This window comes from Agelaius phoeniceus, chromosome 16 (genome assembly GCF_051311805.1).
Source record: "Agelaius phoeniceus isolate bAgePho1 chromosome 16, bAgePho1.hap1, whole genome shotgun sequence".
NCBI classification, from domain to species: domain Eukaryota; kingdom Metazoa; phylum Chordata; class Aves; order Passeriformes; family Icteridae; genus Agelaius; species Agelaius phoeniceus.
In genome coordinates, this window is record NC_135280.1 from 3147436 (window position 1) to 3164892 (window position 17457).

General features: G+C 56.2%; 2 protein-coding genes across 2 annotated transcripts; one reads left to right on the plus strand and one right to left on the minus strand.

The window, feature by feature from the left end:
- Positions 1-21: 21 nt before the first annotated feature.
- On the plus strand, positions 22-8212 carry PDAP1 (PDGFA associated protein 1). The gene is made up of 6 exons (XM_054643333.2): positions 22-171; positions 3134-3225; positions 5058-5165; positions 5522-5643; positions 6638-6789; positions 7360-8212. Exons 1-6 carry the CDS (start codon positions 162-164, stop codon positions 7416-7418), a joined length of 543 nt encoding a protein of 180 aa, XP_054499308.1. The 5' UTR covers positions 22-161; the 3' UTR covers positions 7419-8212.
- A 1272-nt stretch (positions 8213-9484) lies between these two features.
- On the minus strand, positions 9485-16707 carry ARPC1B (actin related protein 2/3 complex subunit 1B). The gene is made up of 10 exons (XM_054643487.2): positions 16377-16707; positions 13948-14021; positions 13231-13335; positions 12391-12613; positions 11795-11902; positions 11301-11507; positions 10627-10702; positions 10348-10544; positions 9920-10010; positions 9485-9770 (listed from the first exon to the last, which is right to left on the minus strand). Exons 2-10 carry the CDS (start codon positions 14009-14011, stop codon positions 9732-9734), a joined length of 1110 nt encoding a protein of 369 aa, XP_054499462.1. The 5' UTR covers positions 14012-14021; positions 16377-16707; the 3' UTR covers positions 9485-9731.
- Positions 16708-17457: the final 750 nt, after the last annotated feature.

The window sequence follows — 17457 nt, forward strand, 5'->3', positions numbered from 1 at the left end:
CCGGCCCCGCTCCGCTGTCCCGGCGGGAGCACCGGCAGGGCGGCGCGGGCAGCGCAGCGGCGGCGCTCGGGCAGCCCAGCGCGGGGGCCTGCGCTGGGGGCGGTTCCGGTTCCGGTTCCGGGCGCCGCTCGGGCCGGGGGGGCCGCGCCGCCATCGCCGCGATGCCGAAAGGTGGTGGGGGCCGGGCCGGGCCGGGCCGGGCGTGCCCTGCGGGGAGCGGCGGCGGGGGGAACACGGGACACGGGAGAGGAGGGGGCTGGGGGGTGTGTGCGCCGCTCGGCCCCGGCGCGGGCAGGGCTCGTGTTCGCCCCCGGCTGTGGACATGCCGCGGCGGCTCCGTTCTCCCGCTCTCCCGGCCTTGGCGGAGCCTGCGGGGGTCCCTTTCCCGGTCCCCGCGCTGCCCCCGCGGCTGTGTTTGCGCTCTGGGGAGGGGTCTCGGGTTCCCTTTCCCCGTTCTCGGGGGCTCCGGGGCCGCCTCGCCGCGTTCCCCCGCCCCTCACGGCGCCGGGCCCGTTCTGAGCTCCCCGAAGCGCCGCGGCGGCGGCAGCAGCAGCCCCTGGGGGTGCCCGCGGCTCCGGGCTGGGCTCCATGTGCTTGGACGGGAACCGCGCCCGCTCCCCTGGCTCGGGGCTCACGGAGCTCGGGGAGGGGGAGCAGCCCCGCCGGGGGTACCGGGGGCTGGCCGCCATCCCGGGACGGGGTTCGGGGGCTCCAAAGGCGCCTCTTTGATGATGCCGCGGTTTGGCTGCTGCGGAGCGGGCAGGGACTTGCTCCTGGTGTGATTCAGGAGCGGGGATGGGGCACGGCCGGGCTGGATCCACCCAGAACCTTCTCCTCATGCACCATCCGCATAATTGGCTCTCGCAAATCCCGGTCACACACGTTAAAAACCAGCCCGCATCGTTCCTCTTCCTGCAGTTTGCTCTGCTTTGTTTCATCAGCAGTTCCCAGCCTTTAGCACCAAACTGATTCTTGCTTAGGATTTATTGAACCACTCGTTTTGGGTCCATTTGCAGAGTGATGGGAGATGGGGCTGAAGCTTTCACATGGTTTTTGTGAAGGCAAAGAACCACGGCAGGTTATAACCCCATTTCTCTTATTTAAATGCCTGTAACTCAGGATTTCCTGCTCTTTAGTTCATTGTACAGATTTCAATGTTTGATTCAAACCTTTTGCTTTTTGGAAGAAGAGGGGCTTTGGTCATTTTTCCCCAAGTCAGTGGGAGTTGTTGGATTGGTGGCAGAAGAGTGGATTTTGGCACTCACTGTTTAATATAAAAGGGAGAGGTATAAAGAAGCTAATAATAAATTTTTTACAGGATTATTTCAAATTAATTTCCTATTTCCCCCCCCTAATACTTCGATTTTAAAAAGAAGAGATTCCGTCAGTATCATTCCATTTTCTTCCATCTAATTTTCTTAATTAGTCTGTTTGAAGCTGAAGACAAATGTGTTTGAACGTGGGCCTGCCTGGGCACCACTGGGCTTCGCTGTAGGTGAAATCTGCAGGTGATTCTACTTTAAAAGTGCTTCACAGAGGTGGAAAAGAAGCATTATCCCTGTTTTTGCTCAGTGGTGTAGGACCAACTCCCCATATCTGATGTGAGGTTTTGATCTCCCTGTGGGAGCAGAGCCCCATCCCTGCTCTGTGCTGAGCTCTCGTGGGCCTCATTCTTCCATTTGCTTCTTTTTAGGCTTTTAATGTAAAATAATTTCTCTTTAGTTGCTTCTCCCCCCTTATCAGCAGTGTTTATTTGCAGTTATGGCAGTTTGTGTTCCTTGGTCCTGAGCCCAGTGTGGAATTCTGGCACGGCTGGGTGAGGAGCCCTGGCCAGGCTGGGAGCACAGTTTGGGTATTTGGGGTTGGTGTGTCACAGATGTCACTGCTGTTCCCTGGGGGTGATGCCATGAACTCAGGGCAGTGAAGTCCTGTCTCCCCAGGAGCATTCCCATGGCAAATCTCCTTCCAGAGGGTGTCAGTGCTCCCACGAGGGAGGGCTGGGAGCAGACAAACAGAAAACTCCTCTCTGCCTGCACCAAAGCTTTGGTTGTGCTCCCCAGCTGAACCCAGGGACAAGAATTTGGTCTCTGCACTTCCCCATCTTTTGGAAAAACATCTCAGGAGTTTCTGTAAAGCTTCACAGTCGGGTTTTGGGGCAGAACTAAGGCATTGTGAGAGTTTGTCTGTGCTGAACCAGGAGAATTGGTCAGGAAATGTTGGATCTCTCAGGCTCCCAGTGCCTCCCAGTCCAACAGAGAGCAGATCTCCCATGGATTCCACACAGTGCCAGGGAGGGAGGGATGGATGATCCCTCACCCCTTCCCATCCCTGTAAGGTTCCCATGTCCTTGGCAGGTGAAATGGGGAGGATGAGGGAGATCCAGAGTTTCCTGCTCCTCCCATGGCACTCCAGGCCTGCTGCAGTGGCAGAGCTGCCCTGCCAGGGTTGTTTGCTTTGTGCCAGACTCCCTCACTCAGGGCTGGGGGTTGGCTCTATCCAAATTGCTTCCCAGTTCTTTGGGTTGGAATAATATAACCAGAGCAGTGGCTTGAGGGGAGCATTAATGGCTTCAGCAGTTCATTAATCAACAGAATTTGGAACTTGGGGCAGTGCCAGCCACACTGACTCCCCTTCTTGGTTCCTAGAGCTTGTTTTTATTTTTCCTAATAAAGCAGTAAAACTGGAGGCTCCTTTTAGGACTTCTTCAGCTCCCATTGTAATTCCCAAAGCCTTTGTCCAATTAGCTTCCTATTTTTTCGTGGCACAGTGGGAGTGGTTAAGGAGCCAAGCTTGTTGGAATGTTGGTTGTAACCACAGGAACACACTGTGATTCCTCCTGTGCAGGAAACTGGGGTCTGCTGTGGGACTGAGCATCCCCTCCTCTCGTGGGAATTGGAGAGGCCATGAGCACAGGCAGGGAGGGGTGATACCAATAATCCCAATTCTCTGTGCATCTCACCTAAAAATCTTGGAGCATTTCGCCAAGTTCACTGAGGGGTTTTGTTTAGGGTCTATCAGAGGAGCTATTTTGGTTTGTCCTGTCCACACCTAAAATCCAGAGAGTGCTGCAGGAGGAGCAGACCTTTCTGGAAGTTACCACTAAACCATTTGTTATTTTTATTGTTTTGTGCAGGTAGAAAAGGAGGCCACAAAGGCCGGGCAAGGCAGTACACGAGTCCTGAGGAGATCGATGCCCAGCTCCAAGCAGAAAAGCAAAAAGCAAGGGTATGTGTTTGCTCCTTTGTGTTCTTTCTATCCTAATTCCTGCCTTATCCAGCCTGGTTCTCACTGCTCAGGAGCAATGGCAGCTTAGCCAAGTGCTGCAGATCATTCCAGCAGTGATCACAGCATGGATCCCAAATGTCTCCAGCTGGGGAGAATCCAGGGGTCACCCAGTCTGGTTCCTGAGGCCTGGGAGACCACCCAGGGCAGCACTGGAAGGTTGAAGGACAGGGAGCTGATTACACAGCAGCTCTGGAGGTCTTTTCTCTCCATATTTTATCATTTGAGTCTCCAGTGTCAGCTCATTTTTATCCATGTTCTGCAGCTTGGCTTTGGAGAGCAAGGGCCACATCTTGACATGTTACTGAATATTGAAATGATATTTGCCTCTTTCTATCATAGATCTATGGACCAAACTCCTTTGACTTCTTCCTGGACACAAGATTTTCTTGTTTGCCTCTGCTTTGTAGGAGAGATAAGAGTTTTGTGTGTGGGGCCTCCTTTTGGTGTGTTTCTGTGCCCTGGCATGGGACTGTAACAGCTCCCCCCACTTCCCCCATGAGCTGACTGCTGTCATAAAACCCTTGGCTGCATTTTGGGGCTCTTGGTCTCTTTATTCCCAACTTATCACAGCTCTGGTGACACTCTGATATTTTCTGTGACTTTCTGGAAGTGCTGCCTCAGCCCAAATACACAATTTCAGCTGAGGCCTCACAGCACTGACCACAGGAGGATAATTACACCCCATGAAGGAAATCCTGGTGAATACCTCTGAGATGACTCTCTCAAGCAGTTCTGAGCCATAGTGTTGAGTCCTTTTTAATGTTTTGCCCAGCTGGAAACTCGAGATGATTGTTTGGTTTGCTGCTTAGCCACATATTCGAGCTTCATGTTGGATTTCTTCTTCCAAACTCTAACTCCTCTGGGTTAGTTTCTGATTCCACCTTCTTGGTTTCATGCCATATTTCCAAATTTTGAAACCACTGATGAGTCTCATCCTGTTTTCCAAGATAATTCCAACTCCTACCAGTGTGATGTCATTCACAAACTGTCTAAGTGTTCTCTGCTTCCATGTTGTTTAATAAAAATGCTGACTGGAAGTGGAACAGAAAAGCAGGACCCACTTGAAATGTGTGTCTTGTTTCACAGCAAACCAGAGAACTGCTCTTTGAGAAGGATTTATTTTTTGGGATAATCCATATCACATAGTGATGGTTACATCTAACACTGATACATTAAGGAAAGCTTTAAAAACCCCCTACAATTAACAAAATTACTCCTCTTACTGTTCCTTGCTCATCCACTTTGCTGGTTGTTTGATGAGAGATGTTGGTAGTGTAAAACAAGCTGTTCACACCCATGCTGGCTCTTCTTATGATTCAGAAATTAATTCCCAGGTTCTGACTGGTGGAAGCTGTGCTGAAAAGGCTGTAATTCATTGGATAATAATGTTCAGGTTGGTGGTTGTCCATTTTCTCCTCTAGGTGTTTTTATTTATCCACACCCAGGATAAGCTCTAAGCTGCATCCATGTAGTTTCCAGTCTCTGAGGTAGTGTGCACTGGAAACCCAGGCCAAAACTCTTCTGGAGAGCTTTGATTTGATGAAAATAAAGTGCCAGTGGTGTCTTTCACAGTAATTTTCCTTTTAGAGGGAGCAGCAGAATTGTTTAGAGGTTGCTGAGGAGGAGCCCTCATTCTGTGACAGCCAGAGCCCCTTGGTGGCACAAGGCCACATCAGGAGCACCAATGCTCAGAGCTGGCTCATCCCTCCAAAATCTCATTTAAAAGCTGGGTTTGGGGTTTTTAGTGACATTAATTTCCTCTGATTTTGTAGGAAGAGGAGGAGCAAGAAGAAGGAGGAGAAGGAGCAACAGGGGACCCTAAAAAGGAGAAGAAGTCTTTAGATTCAGATGAGAGTGATGAAGATGATGAGGATTATCAGGTACTGCATCTCAGGGCACTTGATGCTTGGGCTGAGGGGGAGATGCACACTCTGGATTCTGAGCAGAGCTACCTAGAGTGCATTTTTTATAGAACTACTTTTAGAAGCCAAAAAACACTCACTTGACAGCCTTTTGCCCTCAGAATGAGAACTTGTGAACATTTACAGATGAAATACAAAGGCAACAAGATATTTAAAAAGGCTGAAGGTGCCTTGATTCATAAATGGTTTTTCTGGCTTGTAGTCAAATCTTGCCTTGTGCTTTTGGGGTGCTTTTGGGGTGTGTTTGGGGAGCTCTGGTACAACCAAAGCTGCGTTGAGAGCTCCTCAAGCTCCCTCTTGTTCTTGACCCGCAGCAAAAGCGCAAAGGAGTGGAGGGGTTGATAGACATAGAGAACCCCAACCGTGTCATTCAGACAACCAAAAAAGTCACTCAGCTGGACCTGGATGGACCCAAGGAGCTCTCACGACGAGAGAGGTGAGTGCTCCCTGCTCACCCTGCAATTTCACCCTGGAATTTGATGCAGGGAGGTGTTTCCCCTGCTCTGTGGCAGTGTTGCAAGGAGGCCCTTAAAAGTGTGTTTCTGCCTAAAGCAGGCACTGAGCAGCAGCAGACTGAGCTCACTGTGCTTCAAAATGTGCTTCCTTAGAAGCTTCACAGGAGTTGTTGCTGTGGCTATCCTGGAGCCAGGCAGCCTGCCCTGGAGCTCTGAGAGAAAGGGATTTAGGCCATTCCTTTCCTGCAGTTTTATGGCCAAAAATCAGACCTAACTGAAACCCTGAAATCATACTGCTGTGAAAGGGATTTAGGCCATTCCTTTCCTGCAGTTTTATGGCCAAAAATCAGAACAGAAATCTATTAACCAGAGGTCACTCTGGATCCACTCTAATCCTGCTGCAGAAGGTGCTCTAGTGACAAGTAGCATTTTCCCAGATTCCAGGTATTGTGGTGAAATTTTTATCTGGCCAGATTAATTACCTGAAAACCTAAGTTTAATCTTCTAGTTTCATTTAGCAATGGTGAGGTTTGGAAGGGAAGGTTTAATCTTTTTTATTTGGGATAGATTGCTTCAGCAGAAGGACACCTTTGAGGGTAAGGCAGGGAAAAACATGTCACAGTTCTTGTGATGTGGGGCTAATTCTTTTGACCTCCTTGTGTTTTTATAGAACTACTTTTAGAAGCCAAAAAACACTCACTTGACAGCATTTTGCCCTCAGAATGAGAACTTGTGAACATTTACAAATGATTTTTTCTAAAATGATTATTTCTACCTTCCTTACTTAGCTGAAGGAAGGTAGAAATAATCTCTCACCTCACCCCTGCTCAAACCCTGCAAATAGACAGAACCTGTGCTTGAAAACTGGTAAAGGACCCCCAGTTTTGGGGTTTTTCCTGGTTGGAAAGCCCCATTCTGCCTGTTCCTGTGGGCTTGCCTGGATACTCTGGTGACTGGTGTGTTTCCTTTGGGCAGAGAGGAAATAGAGAAGCAAAAGGCAAAAGAAAGATACATGAAAATGCACCTAGCTGGGAAAACAGAGCAAGCCAAGGCAGACCTTGCCCGATTAGCCATCATTCGGAAGCAAAGGGAAGAAGCTGCCAGAAAGAAAGAAGAAGAAAGAAAAGGTTAGAGAATAATTAATCATTATCTCCTGCCTTTCCAGGAGGCACACATCCCTCCTCTGAGCCTGTTGCTGAGTGTCATCAACTCCCCTCAGCAAAGCCAGGCTCAGCTGTTGCCCTCTCATAAAGTTCTTGCTTTATGAACAAGAGCTTGGACACTGGAGCAGGGAAAGAGAGAAGGGAATTGCCCTTGATATCCATCTCATCCCCTGCCTCCCAGGCAATGCTGGCTCCAGTTTGGGGGTTTAGCAGGCTCCTTGTGCTGGGTGATTTATCTGCTTTGCATGTGGGGATCTGAACGGCCCAGGAGTTCCCAGCAGTCTGAACACGGCTCCTTGGTGGCTTCCACAGAGAAATTTGGGCATCAGGGGGATTTGTGAACACCTGGAGAGAGCCAGGATAGAAGGGAACATGAAGAGGGGCTGTGCCTCTTACTCTGAGAAATTGTTGGGAAGGGTGGGATTTTTCCATGACCCAGCTGGCAGGATTCAAATCCCTGGGGCTGCCAAAACTCCCCAGTCCCTGATGTGCACCATGAAATGATGAAACCCTGTTTGTTGTTCTCCTCCCCAGCAAAAGACGAAGCGGCCATGGCAGGTAAAAGACTGCAGTCACTATCCCTTAACAAGTAAGCCCAGGCCATGCAAGAGGAGGAAACACCAGGGAACTGTGCCTGGTCCTGCCAGGAGCTCTGCCTTCCATCGCTGCCACGCAGGGCACCCTGCAGCATTGACCTCACCACCTCCAAGAGACACTGGCGATGTGTTTGTCCTCATCCTGGCACAGATTTCCATTTGGGGTTAGGGGCAGCTGCTCTCTGCAGTGCAGAGCTGTGCTGGACAGCAATTCCCTGTAACAGTTTGGAAACATGAATGTTTTTGCTGTTTTTAGGATCAAGAACTCGTAGACGGTGGGAGGGGGGCAGGGTGGGAGGGAGCTGTGTGGGAGGGGAGGTGCTTCAAGTACTAGATTGCAAGAAAAATAGATTGTGGGGTCGTTTGGGGGTGGGGCATGGGGTGGGGAACTGACTTGGTATGAAATCCCAAAGGATAATGTATCTGAGGAATCCAGTTGGCAAAGAGCCCATCAAATTTTGCTGCAGGGTGTTGCAGTATAAGCTGGGAGCCTGACTTCATGGACATCTGGAGTGCCGTTCCTTCCTGGATTCATCCCTCCTTTCTTGCAGCCAGTCTCCCCTTTTCCCTCCTCTTCATTTTCTTTTTCTCCTTATTAGGGATAGTGCCAGTTTTTAACCACATCATCCTTTGTTTAAAGGAGAAAAAACAAACAACATTTATTGTGTCAGATCCAGATGGAGAAAAAAAAAAAACCAAAAAGCAAAAAAAAAAAAAAAAAAACTTGATCAAGTTTAAAAACCACCAAGAGAACTTGTATATTTGGCTGATTAAACTGTAAGTTATCAGAACTGCTGTGGCCTCGTGTGTGTGTGAAGGGCACAGCTGGGGGGTCCTGGGGGAGGCTCAGCTGCACTCGGGGGCTGCTGGTTCTGATGTGGGGTTTGGCTCTGGGTCAGGAGCTCCCTCAGCTCACACAGCCTGAGGGAAAAAGCTTTTCCTGCTGATTCTGATGGATGTCTTGCACAATCTGTTTACCACGGTGGAGGAAACAATTACCCTCAGGCCGTGTCTGGCCTGCTCCCCTGTCAGCAGGGCGGTCACTGCACTGCCAGCTCCTCTCAGATGTCTCTGGAGGGGGGCAGCTCCAGCCTGCTGTGCCCCAGGGCCTTTGGGAGCCCTGCTGCCAGCCTGTTCAGGGACACCAGTGCTTCCCAGACTTCCCAGAGGCTGGACATCCACCCCAGGGCTTGGAGCACTGAAAGTCACGGGGAGAGGGGTTGCAGCTGTGGAGATGGAGGGTGACAAACAAAGGATTTGTTCTCGTGCTTGGCTGCAGGGACTTGGGCACAAGGATGTGACACAGGATGTGCCCCAGGGGCTGTCACCGTGAGCTGCTGGCTCAGAGCTCAGACCAAGCCAAGATTTGGGGTAGGAAATGCTCCCAGGGAGCTGTGGAAAATGAGAAGTGCTGGCAGAGAGGTGCCTGTGCTGTCAGCTCCAGGAGGGAGGAGCTGGTGTGGTGGGGACAGCCTGACATGGGACAGTGGGTGAGCCTTGGAGCACAGGGAGGTGGATGGGGCAGGACAGGGGGAGGTTTTGGGCTTGTGCTGGGATGGAGCAGGGCAGGAGCCACAGGGGACAGGGTTGAGGATTCTGAACACATGGAAAGGGGTGGGAAAATCTTCTCCGAGTAACAGCTCCCACTGACTGAGGGCTGGAGCAGAACTCAAATGTCATTGTCTCTCTGGCAGCCAGTGCTCCCTCCCCAGGCCACGGGAAACTGCAGGAGTAGCTGGGCAGCCCAAGGTCTCTGAGCTGGCTCCAGGTTTGGGAATTGCCCACCTGCCAGGATTTTACCAGGGAACTCAGAGAATGACAAACCTGTGCTCCCTGGCCACTTCCATCCTCTGCCCACCGTTTTTCCTAACACCAATCCTGGTTTGAAATGGTGCTGAAGCAGGGAACAGAAAGGTGACATTCCCCTTCTCCCCACAATCCCAATTCCCCCTCAGCACTGGTGGCAGAAATGATGTGACCACCTGTGGCACAGCACTGTGCTCTGCCCTGATCACACCTGTGTTTGGACTGAACTTGTTCTAAAAAAGTGCAAAAAAACCCCATTTTGATTTATTCAGGAAAATCCTTTATTTGCTATTTCTCCAAGCAATGTATGACCAGCACCGGGAAGGATGGTAACAAAAATAGTAAGAAAAATGGGGTTTTTTGTCTGGAAACAGCCACCAGGGCTGGCTGGCAGCAGGGACAGGCACTGGTGGCATTGTGGCACAGGGTGGGGTGGCAGAGGGCAGCAGGCAGGGACAGAGCAGGGGCAGCTGGAAGCTGGGATGCCCTTCCCAGGCGGCTCCTTCATTTGATCTTGAGATCCTTCAGCGCTGACTCCAGGCTCTGAAATGAAACAGGAAATGAAACAGGAGGGTTTTCAGCAGTTCATGGCCTCCCAAAGAACCTGGAGGTGGCTGGGGAGCTGGAAGGGGGAAACTGGGCTGGTTCAGTGCTGGTACTCCCAGCCTGAGGGGTCCATGGGGATTCCTTACCTTGACATCCCAGATGCTCATGCCCCCGTCCATCCCCGTGGTGCAGAACTGGGAGCACTTGTCCTTCCCACCAGTCAGCACTGAGATCTGGCTGTGGGTGCAAAGAGGGAGCAGGAATCAGTGCCAGGGCTGAGCCCTTAGGGGTGGAAATGGGGCTGGACCCCTTCATCTCTCCCACAGTGCAGGAAGGCACTGGGGATAGACAGGGATGCTTGGAGACACCCAGGGATGCTCCAAGGATGCTCCAGGACCATCCCAGCTTTTGGGACTACACCTCTCTACCTCCCCTTCCCACATTCAAGGATTCTTTGGGGATACCCTGGGAAACTCAGGGACACCCAGGGCTGTCTCAGCTCCTGGTGCTGGAGCCTCAGTTTCTCCCACGTGGTCTCAGGGACCATCAACCCCCAAGCCTGGCCAGCCCCCACCTGATGCTGTTCTTGTGCAGGGTGTCCAGGCTGGCGTTGGCCGTGTCCGAGCTCGCTTTCTTGTCCAGGTTCTGGAAGCGCTCGCGGGCGGTGAGGCCGCGCTGGGAGCTCTGCTTGGGGACATCCAGCTTCCCCCCGAAGGTCAGGGTGCCCTGGCTCTCCTCGTAGGTGAACAGCATCGGGCAGCAGTCGTGGCCCTGGGGAACGAACGTGCCCTGCTCAGCCCCCCCCGGCCGGCTCCAGCCGCGGCTCCCAGCCCGTGTCCCTGCCCGCACTCACCGCGGCCACCAGGCTGAGCTCGGTGATGAAGGTGACAGCCAGCAGGGGCAGCGTCTCGGTGCACAGGGAGGCAACGCTGCCAGGGGTGAAACACCAGCTGAGCTTCAGCCTCAGTGCTGAGGCTGGCACAGCTCATCACACGGGTGGAACCCACGAGGGGAGACACCCCCTCCTTCACCCCGGTGATCTGGGGACGTTCCAGGGGTGTCCCAGGTCCTGAGCCCTCTGTGTCCTACACCCATGTACAGGGATGCTCAGGGGATACCCAGGCATGGCCAGAGATACTCCAGGGATGCTCAGGGGTGGCCATAGATACTCAGAGATACTCCAGGGATGGTCAGGGATGCTCAGGGATGCTCATAGATACTCAGGGATACCCAGGGCTGCTCCAGGGCTATTTCCAACTCCTGAGGCTGAACCCCTCTACCTCCCCCACCCAAGTACAGAGATGCTCAGGGGGTACTCATAGATGCCCAGGGATGTTCTAGGGCTAACCCAGCTCCTGAGGCTGAACCCTTCCATCTCCCCCACCCGCATGCAGGAACATTCTGGGATTGCTCTTGGCCCAACCCAATCCAGATACCTCCATGCCCATGTTGGATGGGGGGTCAAGCCCTGCTGCCACCCCAGCACAGCCTCCCCCAGTCCCCCCTCCTGTCCCCAGCCCTGCTTACGCCATCTTCTTGCCAGCATCAGCGAGGCACAGGGTGCTGTCATGGCTGACCCAGGCCACGCGGGAGCCGCTGGCCGAGAAGCTCACGCTGTGCACCCACCCACAGCTGCTGCTCGACTCGAACATCAGCTCCCCAAAGGGCATCTTGGAGCCCCAGGGTGTGGGGCTGGGCCGCTCCTCCACCTCCTTGATGTAGGCTGAGAAGATCCTGGGAGGGGGAGAGCCTTGCATGTGTTCCTGGATGCAGGATCTGTGCCACCCTCATCCCTGCCCCTTGCCTCAATTGTGTGACTCAGTTTCCCTGGCAGAGCCTGTGGGGTGTCCCCCTAATCCCCATGGGTGCTGTATCGCTGGGATGGTCCCAACACCTCCCTGCATCTCCCTTGTGCTCCATTCCCTGCTCCAAACAGCACCTGGGGTGAAGCCTGCCCCCCAACCCATCCTTGGGGATTCCTCTGCATTGGGCCCCCCTGTCCCCCAGCCCCTGCTCCTCACCTGCACTTGAAGTCACAGGAGCCAGCAGCCAGGAGGACATTGTTGGGGTGCCAGTCCAGGCTGAGCACAGTCGAGCGGATGGGCTTCTTGATGTGCTTGCACACCCACCTGTGTGCAGAGCGGGTGGCAGCAGAGGGGCAGCATCACCATCCCCAGAGCCCCCCTGGGATTCTGGGGAGCTGCCTGGTGTTGGTCAGGGCTCCAAGTGCACCAGTAGCAGCTTGGGCATGGGGAGTCCATCCCTCCATTTCCCCGTCTCTACCTCCAGCTCCTCCAGTCTCTTATTTCCCAATCCATCTCCCATCCCTCCATCCATCCATCCATCCATCCATCCATCCATCCATCCATCCATCCATCTCCCATCCATCCATCCCCCATCCATCCATCCATCCATCCATCCATCCATCCATCCATCCATCCATCCATCTCCCATCCATCCATCTCCCATCCATCCATCCATCCATCCATCCATCCATCCATCCATCCATCCATCTCCCATCCATCCATCTCCCATCCATCCATCTCCCATCCATCCATCCATCCATCCATCCATCCATCCATCCATCCATCCCCCTCTTTCCCCCTCAGAGCCTCACCAGTCGTTCTCCTGCTCGAAGTAGCAGATGGAGATGAGGCGGGAGCCGCTGCCCACGGCGAATTTGTTCTCCCTGGGGGACCACTTGACGCAGCGGGCGGCGCGGTTGATCCTGAGGATCACCAGGGTGGGCTTCCAGACGTTGCCCTTGAGGGTCCACACGTAGGCGTTGCGGTCGGTCCCGCACGTCACCAGCCGGTTGCTCTCGGGGGCCCAGTCGATGCCTGGAAGGCAGAGGGGGATGATGGTGGCCCAGGGTGGCCCAGGGAGCCTCAGGAATGGCAGTGGTGGCACTCAGGGCTGGGGGTGTCTGAGGGTGTGGTTGTTCTGCGTGGTTTCTGCTCCGCAGCTCCTCTTTGCCCCATACCATCCCTCCCACCTCAAAGCATTCCATGTCAACTCATCCCACCCCATCTCTCTCATCCATCCATCTCATTCCACCCCATCCCTTCCCATGCCTCCCACACCATTCCATTCCATCCCAACCCATCTCTCCTATATATCCATCACCCATCCATCCATCCATCCATCCATCCCTCATTCCCCCCTATCCCACCCCTTCCTTTCACATTCATCCCACATCACCCCAATCCATCTCACCCCATTTGTCCTATCCATATCCCTTCCCATCCCTCCATCTCTCCCTCCCTCCACCTCATCTCTCTCCATCTCTCCCATCCCATCCATCCCACCCTGGCTGCCTCCAGCTGGGCACAACCTGCTCCATTCTCCTCCACCCCTGCACAAGCCCCATCCACTGGGTGCCAGTGCCACGAGCAGGGCTGGCAGCAGCTCTGGGACACCATCCCTGTCCCTGTCCCCTCTGCCAGCCAGGACTCACCTGTCACCTGCCCATTGTGCTCCTTCAGCTCGTGCACTTTGCTCCACTTGGCCCCATCCTTGCGGTAGATGTGAACCTCGTGGTTGTTGGGGCACAGGGCGATCTCTGGGGGTGACAATGGCCAGGACAAAGCCCTCCCCTGGGTCACAGGCTCTGCAGGACCAACCAGCACCCACCCCCCCTTCCTGGGCTCCAGGTCCCCACCAAGCCCCCAGCCCTGCCCCTGCACTGCCCTGATGCTGCAAATTGTCCCTACGGGAAGGGAGAACCCCAGACCCCACAGCCAGGGTCACCCCTTCCCTACAGGGGTCCCATGGGGGTGGTGGGCTGAGACAGGACAGGATGGGATGGAACAGGACGGCTGGGGGTGCACAGTTCCCAAACCCAGCCCCATCCATCCCGCCCCGCCTGCCCGGCTCTCGGCCGCAGCACAGAAAGCTCTTTTTGTTCTCCCCCATCCCCCGGGCCGCGCTCGGGAAATGCCATCGCCCGTGAATCACCCGGCTCCGCTCCGCGTCCCTCCCTCCCCGGCCGCTGCCTCGGGGCCGGCCGCTGCTCTGGCACCCCCGTGCCCGGCTCTGTCCCGCACGGGCACCGGGGGACACCGGGAGGGGCCGTCCCAGCCCCAAAGCCAGCCCTGCCCCGCCCCGGGGATGCGGAGCCAGGACAGTGCCCGGGGATGCCTCGGGAATTTCGGGGAGCCCCAGGCGTACTCACGGGTGCGGTCCTTGTTCCAGGCATGGCAGCTGATGGGCTCCAGCAGGAAGCTGTGGTAGGCCATGGCTCACGGGCTGGGGACAGGGACAGACCCCCAGGCTGTCAGGACAGGCTGCTGCAGCCACAGGGATGAGCCCCCAGCCCCACAGAGGGATCCTTGCCACTGGGTCAGCCCTGTGCTGCAGCCCACCCCGTCTCTCAGCTGGGGAGAGGGTTTTCCCGAGGGTCTCCGAGCTCAAACTCTCCATTTCCAGGAGCTTCTAAACGCTGCTGCCGTCCTGCTCCAGGTGGCTGGAATGTGCTGGGCAGGAGCTGCCTGGGCACACAGGGACGTGGTGCCAGCAGCCCCATGTGCACCCTGGGGTCCCTCCACGGGCGGGCAGCACCTCCTCTCTCCACCCCAGCAGCGCCAGATCCACTCCCTCCTTCCACACCTCTCATTTGGGAAGAGCCAAAGCTCCACGGAGACAATTCCACCCCATCAGGACTGATCCCTGCTCCTGGCTGAGCTCCCACCATTCCTGCTGCTCCCCAGCTGCCATGGGATGGAGCCGTTTGTCCCAAAGGCTCCCCCAGGTGCCACGGGAGCGGGAAGGGCTCCGGGCAGCATCGCAGTCCCTTGGCCGTCCCGCCCAGGGAGAGCAGGGATGGAGGGAAACACCTCGCCAGGGCGTGGCCGACAGCGGGAATTACTCACAGCCTGCTCTCGGCTATTTTGGGAACTCCCCGAACACGTCCCGTTTTCTTTGGCAGCTAAAAACGTTACAGGGGAAGGAAAAAAAGTCCCTCCATCCCTGAGCTGGAGAAAAAGAAAATCTGAGGAGCTCCATGAGATGCCTTCCGCGTGTGGAGAAATCCCAGGGCTGGTGCAGGACAGCCCTGCTGTCACACAGGACAGGGCTGCATCCTCCACATGGATGAGGAGGCAGCTGCCCTATCCAGCCCCACCGATGCCCTGGGATGCAGCACAGGGTGTCCAAGGAGGGAACAAAGCTGCTGCTGCCACCAAGAGCCTCTCCCTCGAGCCCCGAGGATGGAGCAGCACCTCGAGGGACGGCCAAAACCATCAGCAACAGGCACATGGCAAGAGATCAGGAGAGGAAAAATGTGTGAAAAAGGGATTTGGCTGAAATGGGCACCTGGCTCAAAGGGCTCCCTGCAGGAGGGATGGGAGGCAGGACACACTGAGGTGCATTCTGGCTTCGACACTAAGAAAACAGCCATACTTTTACTTTTCCCGGGTGGTTTGGGAGCTCAGAGGCATTAACCCTCCTCGCTGGCGTCCCTGCTGCTCCCTTGCCGAGTGCCAGCCCGAAGGGACGAGCTCAGCCGCCGTGCCAGGGACGGAAACCTTTGCCAGACACGGGAAGGAGCGAGGGCTGCGGGGCCCGGGCCGCTCCCTGTTTTTATTTCCCCTCGGCCCCTTTCGAGCCAGTTCCCCGCTCCTGGTGCCCCGCTCCGCAGTGAGCCCCGGGCTCGGCAGCCCCGTCCCCAGCTGGGAACAGCATCACAGGAGCTGTGCTTACGGCCCCCACCGCACCGCCCCAACCCGGGGGCTCTTCAGGGAGGAAAATGGGAATTTTCCGAAGGCCAGACAGGGCGGGACTGGGAGCTGGAACAGCTCCGTTATCTTCCCGGCCAGTCCAAGCAGTTCGGAAACATCCTCGGAGGAGATAACCAAACCTTGGCAGAGCCCAGGGCCGGGGGCTCCTCCCAGTCCCGGGAGGAAGCCACACTCCAGAGGAGATGGAGTTTGGGTTTTACGAGGCTGGCGGGGCGGCGGGAGGAGGGTTTGTACCCCATGAGGATCCTGCTGGGAGCTGGGACCCCCTGAAACTCTCCCCGGACACTGCGGTGGGCCCCTGCACCAGCAGGACCCCAACAGCGACCCCCGGAGCCCCTCTGCTCCCTGCGGCAGCCGAAGGTGTCACCCCCTGCTCCTGCCAGCCAGGCTGGGGACACCCAGTGCTGCTGGGGTACCCCAGGAGCCAGCCTGGCCCTGAGGGGACACCCCCGTCCCAGGGCAGAGGAAGGCGGCTCTGAGCCTCCTCTTCCTCGCACCGCGCAAAGCGGGAGGCAGCTGATTCCCGAGGAGGGGAGGACAGATTGCGGCAGCTCTGTCTCTGCCGGCACCAAGCCCGAGGGGACCCCCACAGGAGGACTCTTTCCACCCCCCCCCCAGAGCTGTCACACCGCCGGCAAGAGGAACAAACCCTCAAACTTGCTGACAAAGCTGGGGAAAACCCCCCAAAACATCCGAAAGGCAGCCACAGCGATGCTCGCAGGGGGCAAGGGGCTGCCTGCACCCCCCTGACCCCAGCCCGGGGGCACCCCCCGAGCCTCGAGCAGGGTGTGGGGGCCAGGAGCGGTGACAGCCGCAGCCCCTGGGGACAGCCCCGGCTCCCGGCAGAGCCCAGAGCCCTCCTTACCTTGGCGGGCAGCGCGGGCTGGGCTCGGTTCCTGCACGGCGGGGCTCGTTCATGGACTCTGGGCAGTCGACACGAACGGAGCCCGGAGCGAGCGGCGGGAGCTGTGCCTGCCCCGCCGAGGCAGCCCGGCCGACTTCCCTTTTCCTCTCCGAGAAATGCAACCACTTCCTTACGTGGGCGTTGGGGGAGCGGAGCGGCTCTGCGGCCGCCCTGCCCCTGTGCCTGCGGCCGGGCCGCTCCGGCACCGCCGCACGTGGAGGGCCCCGGGCCCGGGATGCTCCCGGCCCCCGCCGGACGTGGGCAGCCCGCCCTGGGCGCTCCAGGGCAGGACAGAGCCAGCAGAACAGAAGGGAAGGATCCCCGCCGGCTCCCGCTGGCAGCGGGTGTTGCTCACCCCCGGCCCCTGAGGAGTTTTCAGAGGGATGGGGACTCCCCGATGTCTGTGCTGGTCCCCACCAGGGAACAGCCGTGCCCGGAGCCCACGCGGGGCGAGCCGCCCGTCGGCATCGCCTCCCACGGGCGGGGAGAGCCGCGGGAGCCCGCGGAGCCGGGATCCGGCCGCCCTCGGCAGCAGCTGCTGCTGGTTCCTGCATCCCACAGAGCCCGGTGGGACCCAGTGCCAGGCTGGCTGTGCTCACCACGCCTGTGTCCCCACGCGGCAGACATCCAGACCTCTGCTTTTATCACCTCCTGCTTCAGAGCAGCTCATTTTTATCCCTTTCGCAACTGGATGCACTCACGCCTTCCCTCCTGGGCATAGGGATGTACTCACTCACCCTTTCCCTCTCTGCTACCCCACAGAGCCCCCGACTGCAAATGAAACACTGATTATTTTATGTTTAGAAGGGAGAGGAAATTGTAAAGCCGAGCCTGACTGCCAGGGGAGAAGGTGGGAGACACAAGGAACCAGAGAAGGATCCAGCTCTGTGATGGAGAACAGTGGCTGCCACTCAGAGCTGAACTTCCACAGTAGCAGAGCTGAGAAACGAGCAGGGTGTGAAGCAGCTCTGGTTCCAGAGGAAGTGGTAAATTTAGTCATTGGGTTTTTTTAAGACACTTCTGCATTTTCAGCAGAAATGAC

Coding starts and splice junctions, on each gene's coding strand:
- PDAP1 (XM_054643333.2), top strand. Junction 5,644..6,637: donor GAGCTCTCACGACGAGAGAG/GTGAGTGCTCCC, acceptor TCCTTTGGGCAG/AGAGGAAATAGAGAAGCAAA. Junction 6,790..7,359: donor GAAAGAAGAAGAAAGAAAAG/GTTAGAGAATAA, acceptor TCTCCTCCCCAG/CAAAAGACGAAGCGGCCATG.
- ARPC1B (XM_054643487.2), bottom strand. CDS start 14,011: ATGGCCTACCACAGCTTCCTGCTGGAGCCCATCAGCTGCCATGCCTGG. Junction 11,903..12,390: donor TTCGAGCAGGAGAACGACTG/GTGAGGCTCTGA, acceptor CTCTGCACACAG/GTGGGTGTGCAAGCACATCA. Junction 10,703..11,300: donor GATGCTGGCAAGAAGATGGC/GTAAGCAGGGCT, acceptor CACCCCTGGCAG/CGTTGCCTCCCTGTGCACCG.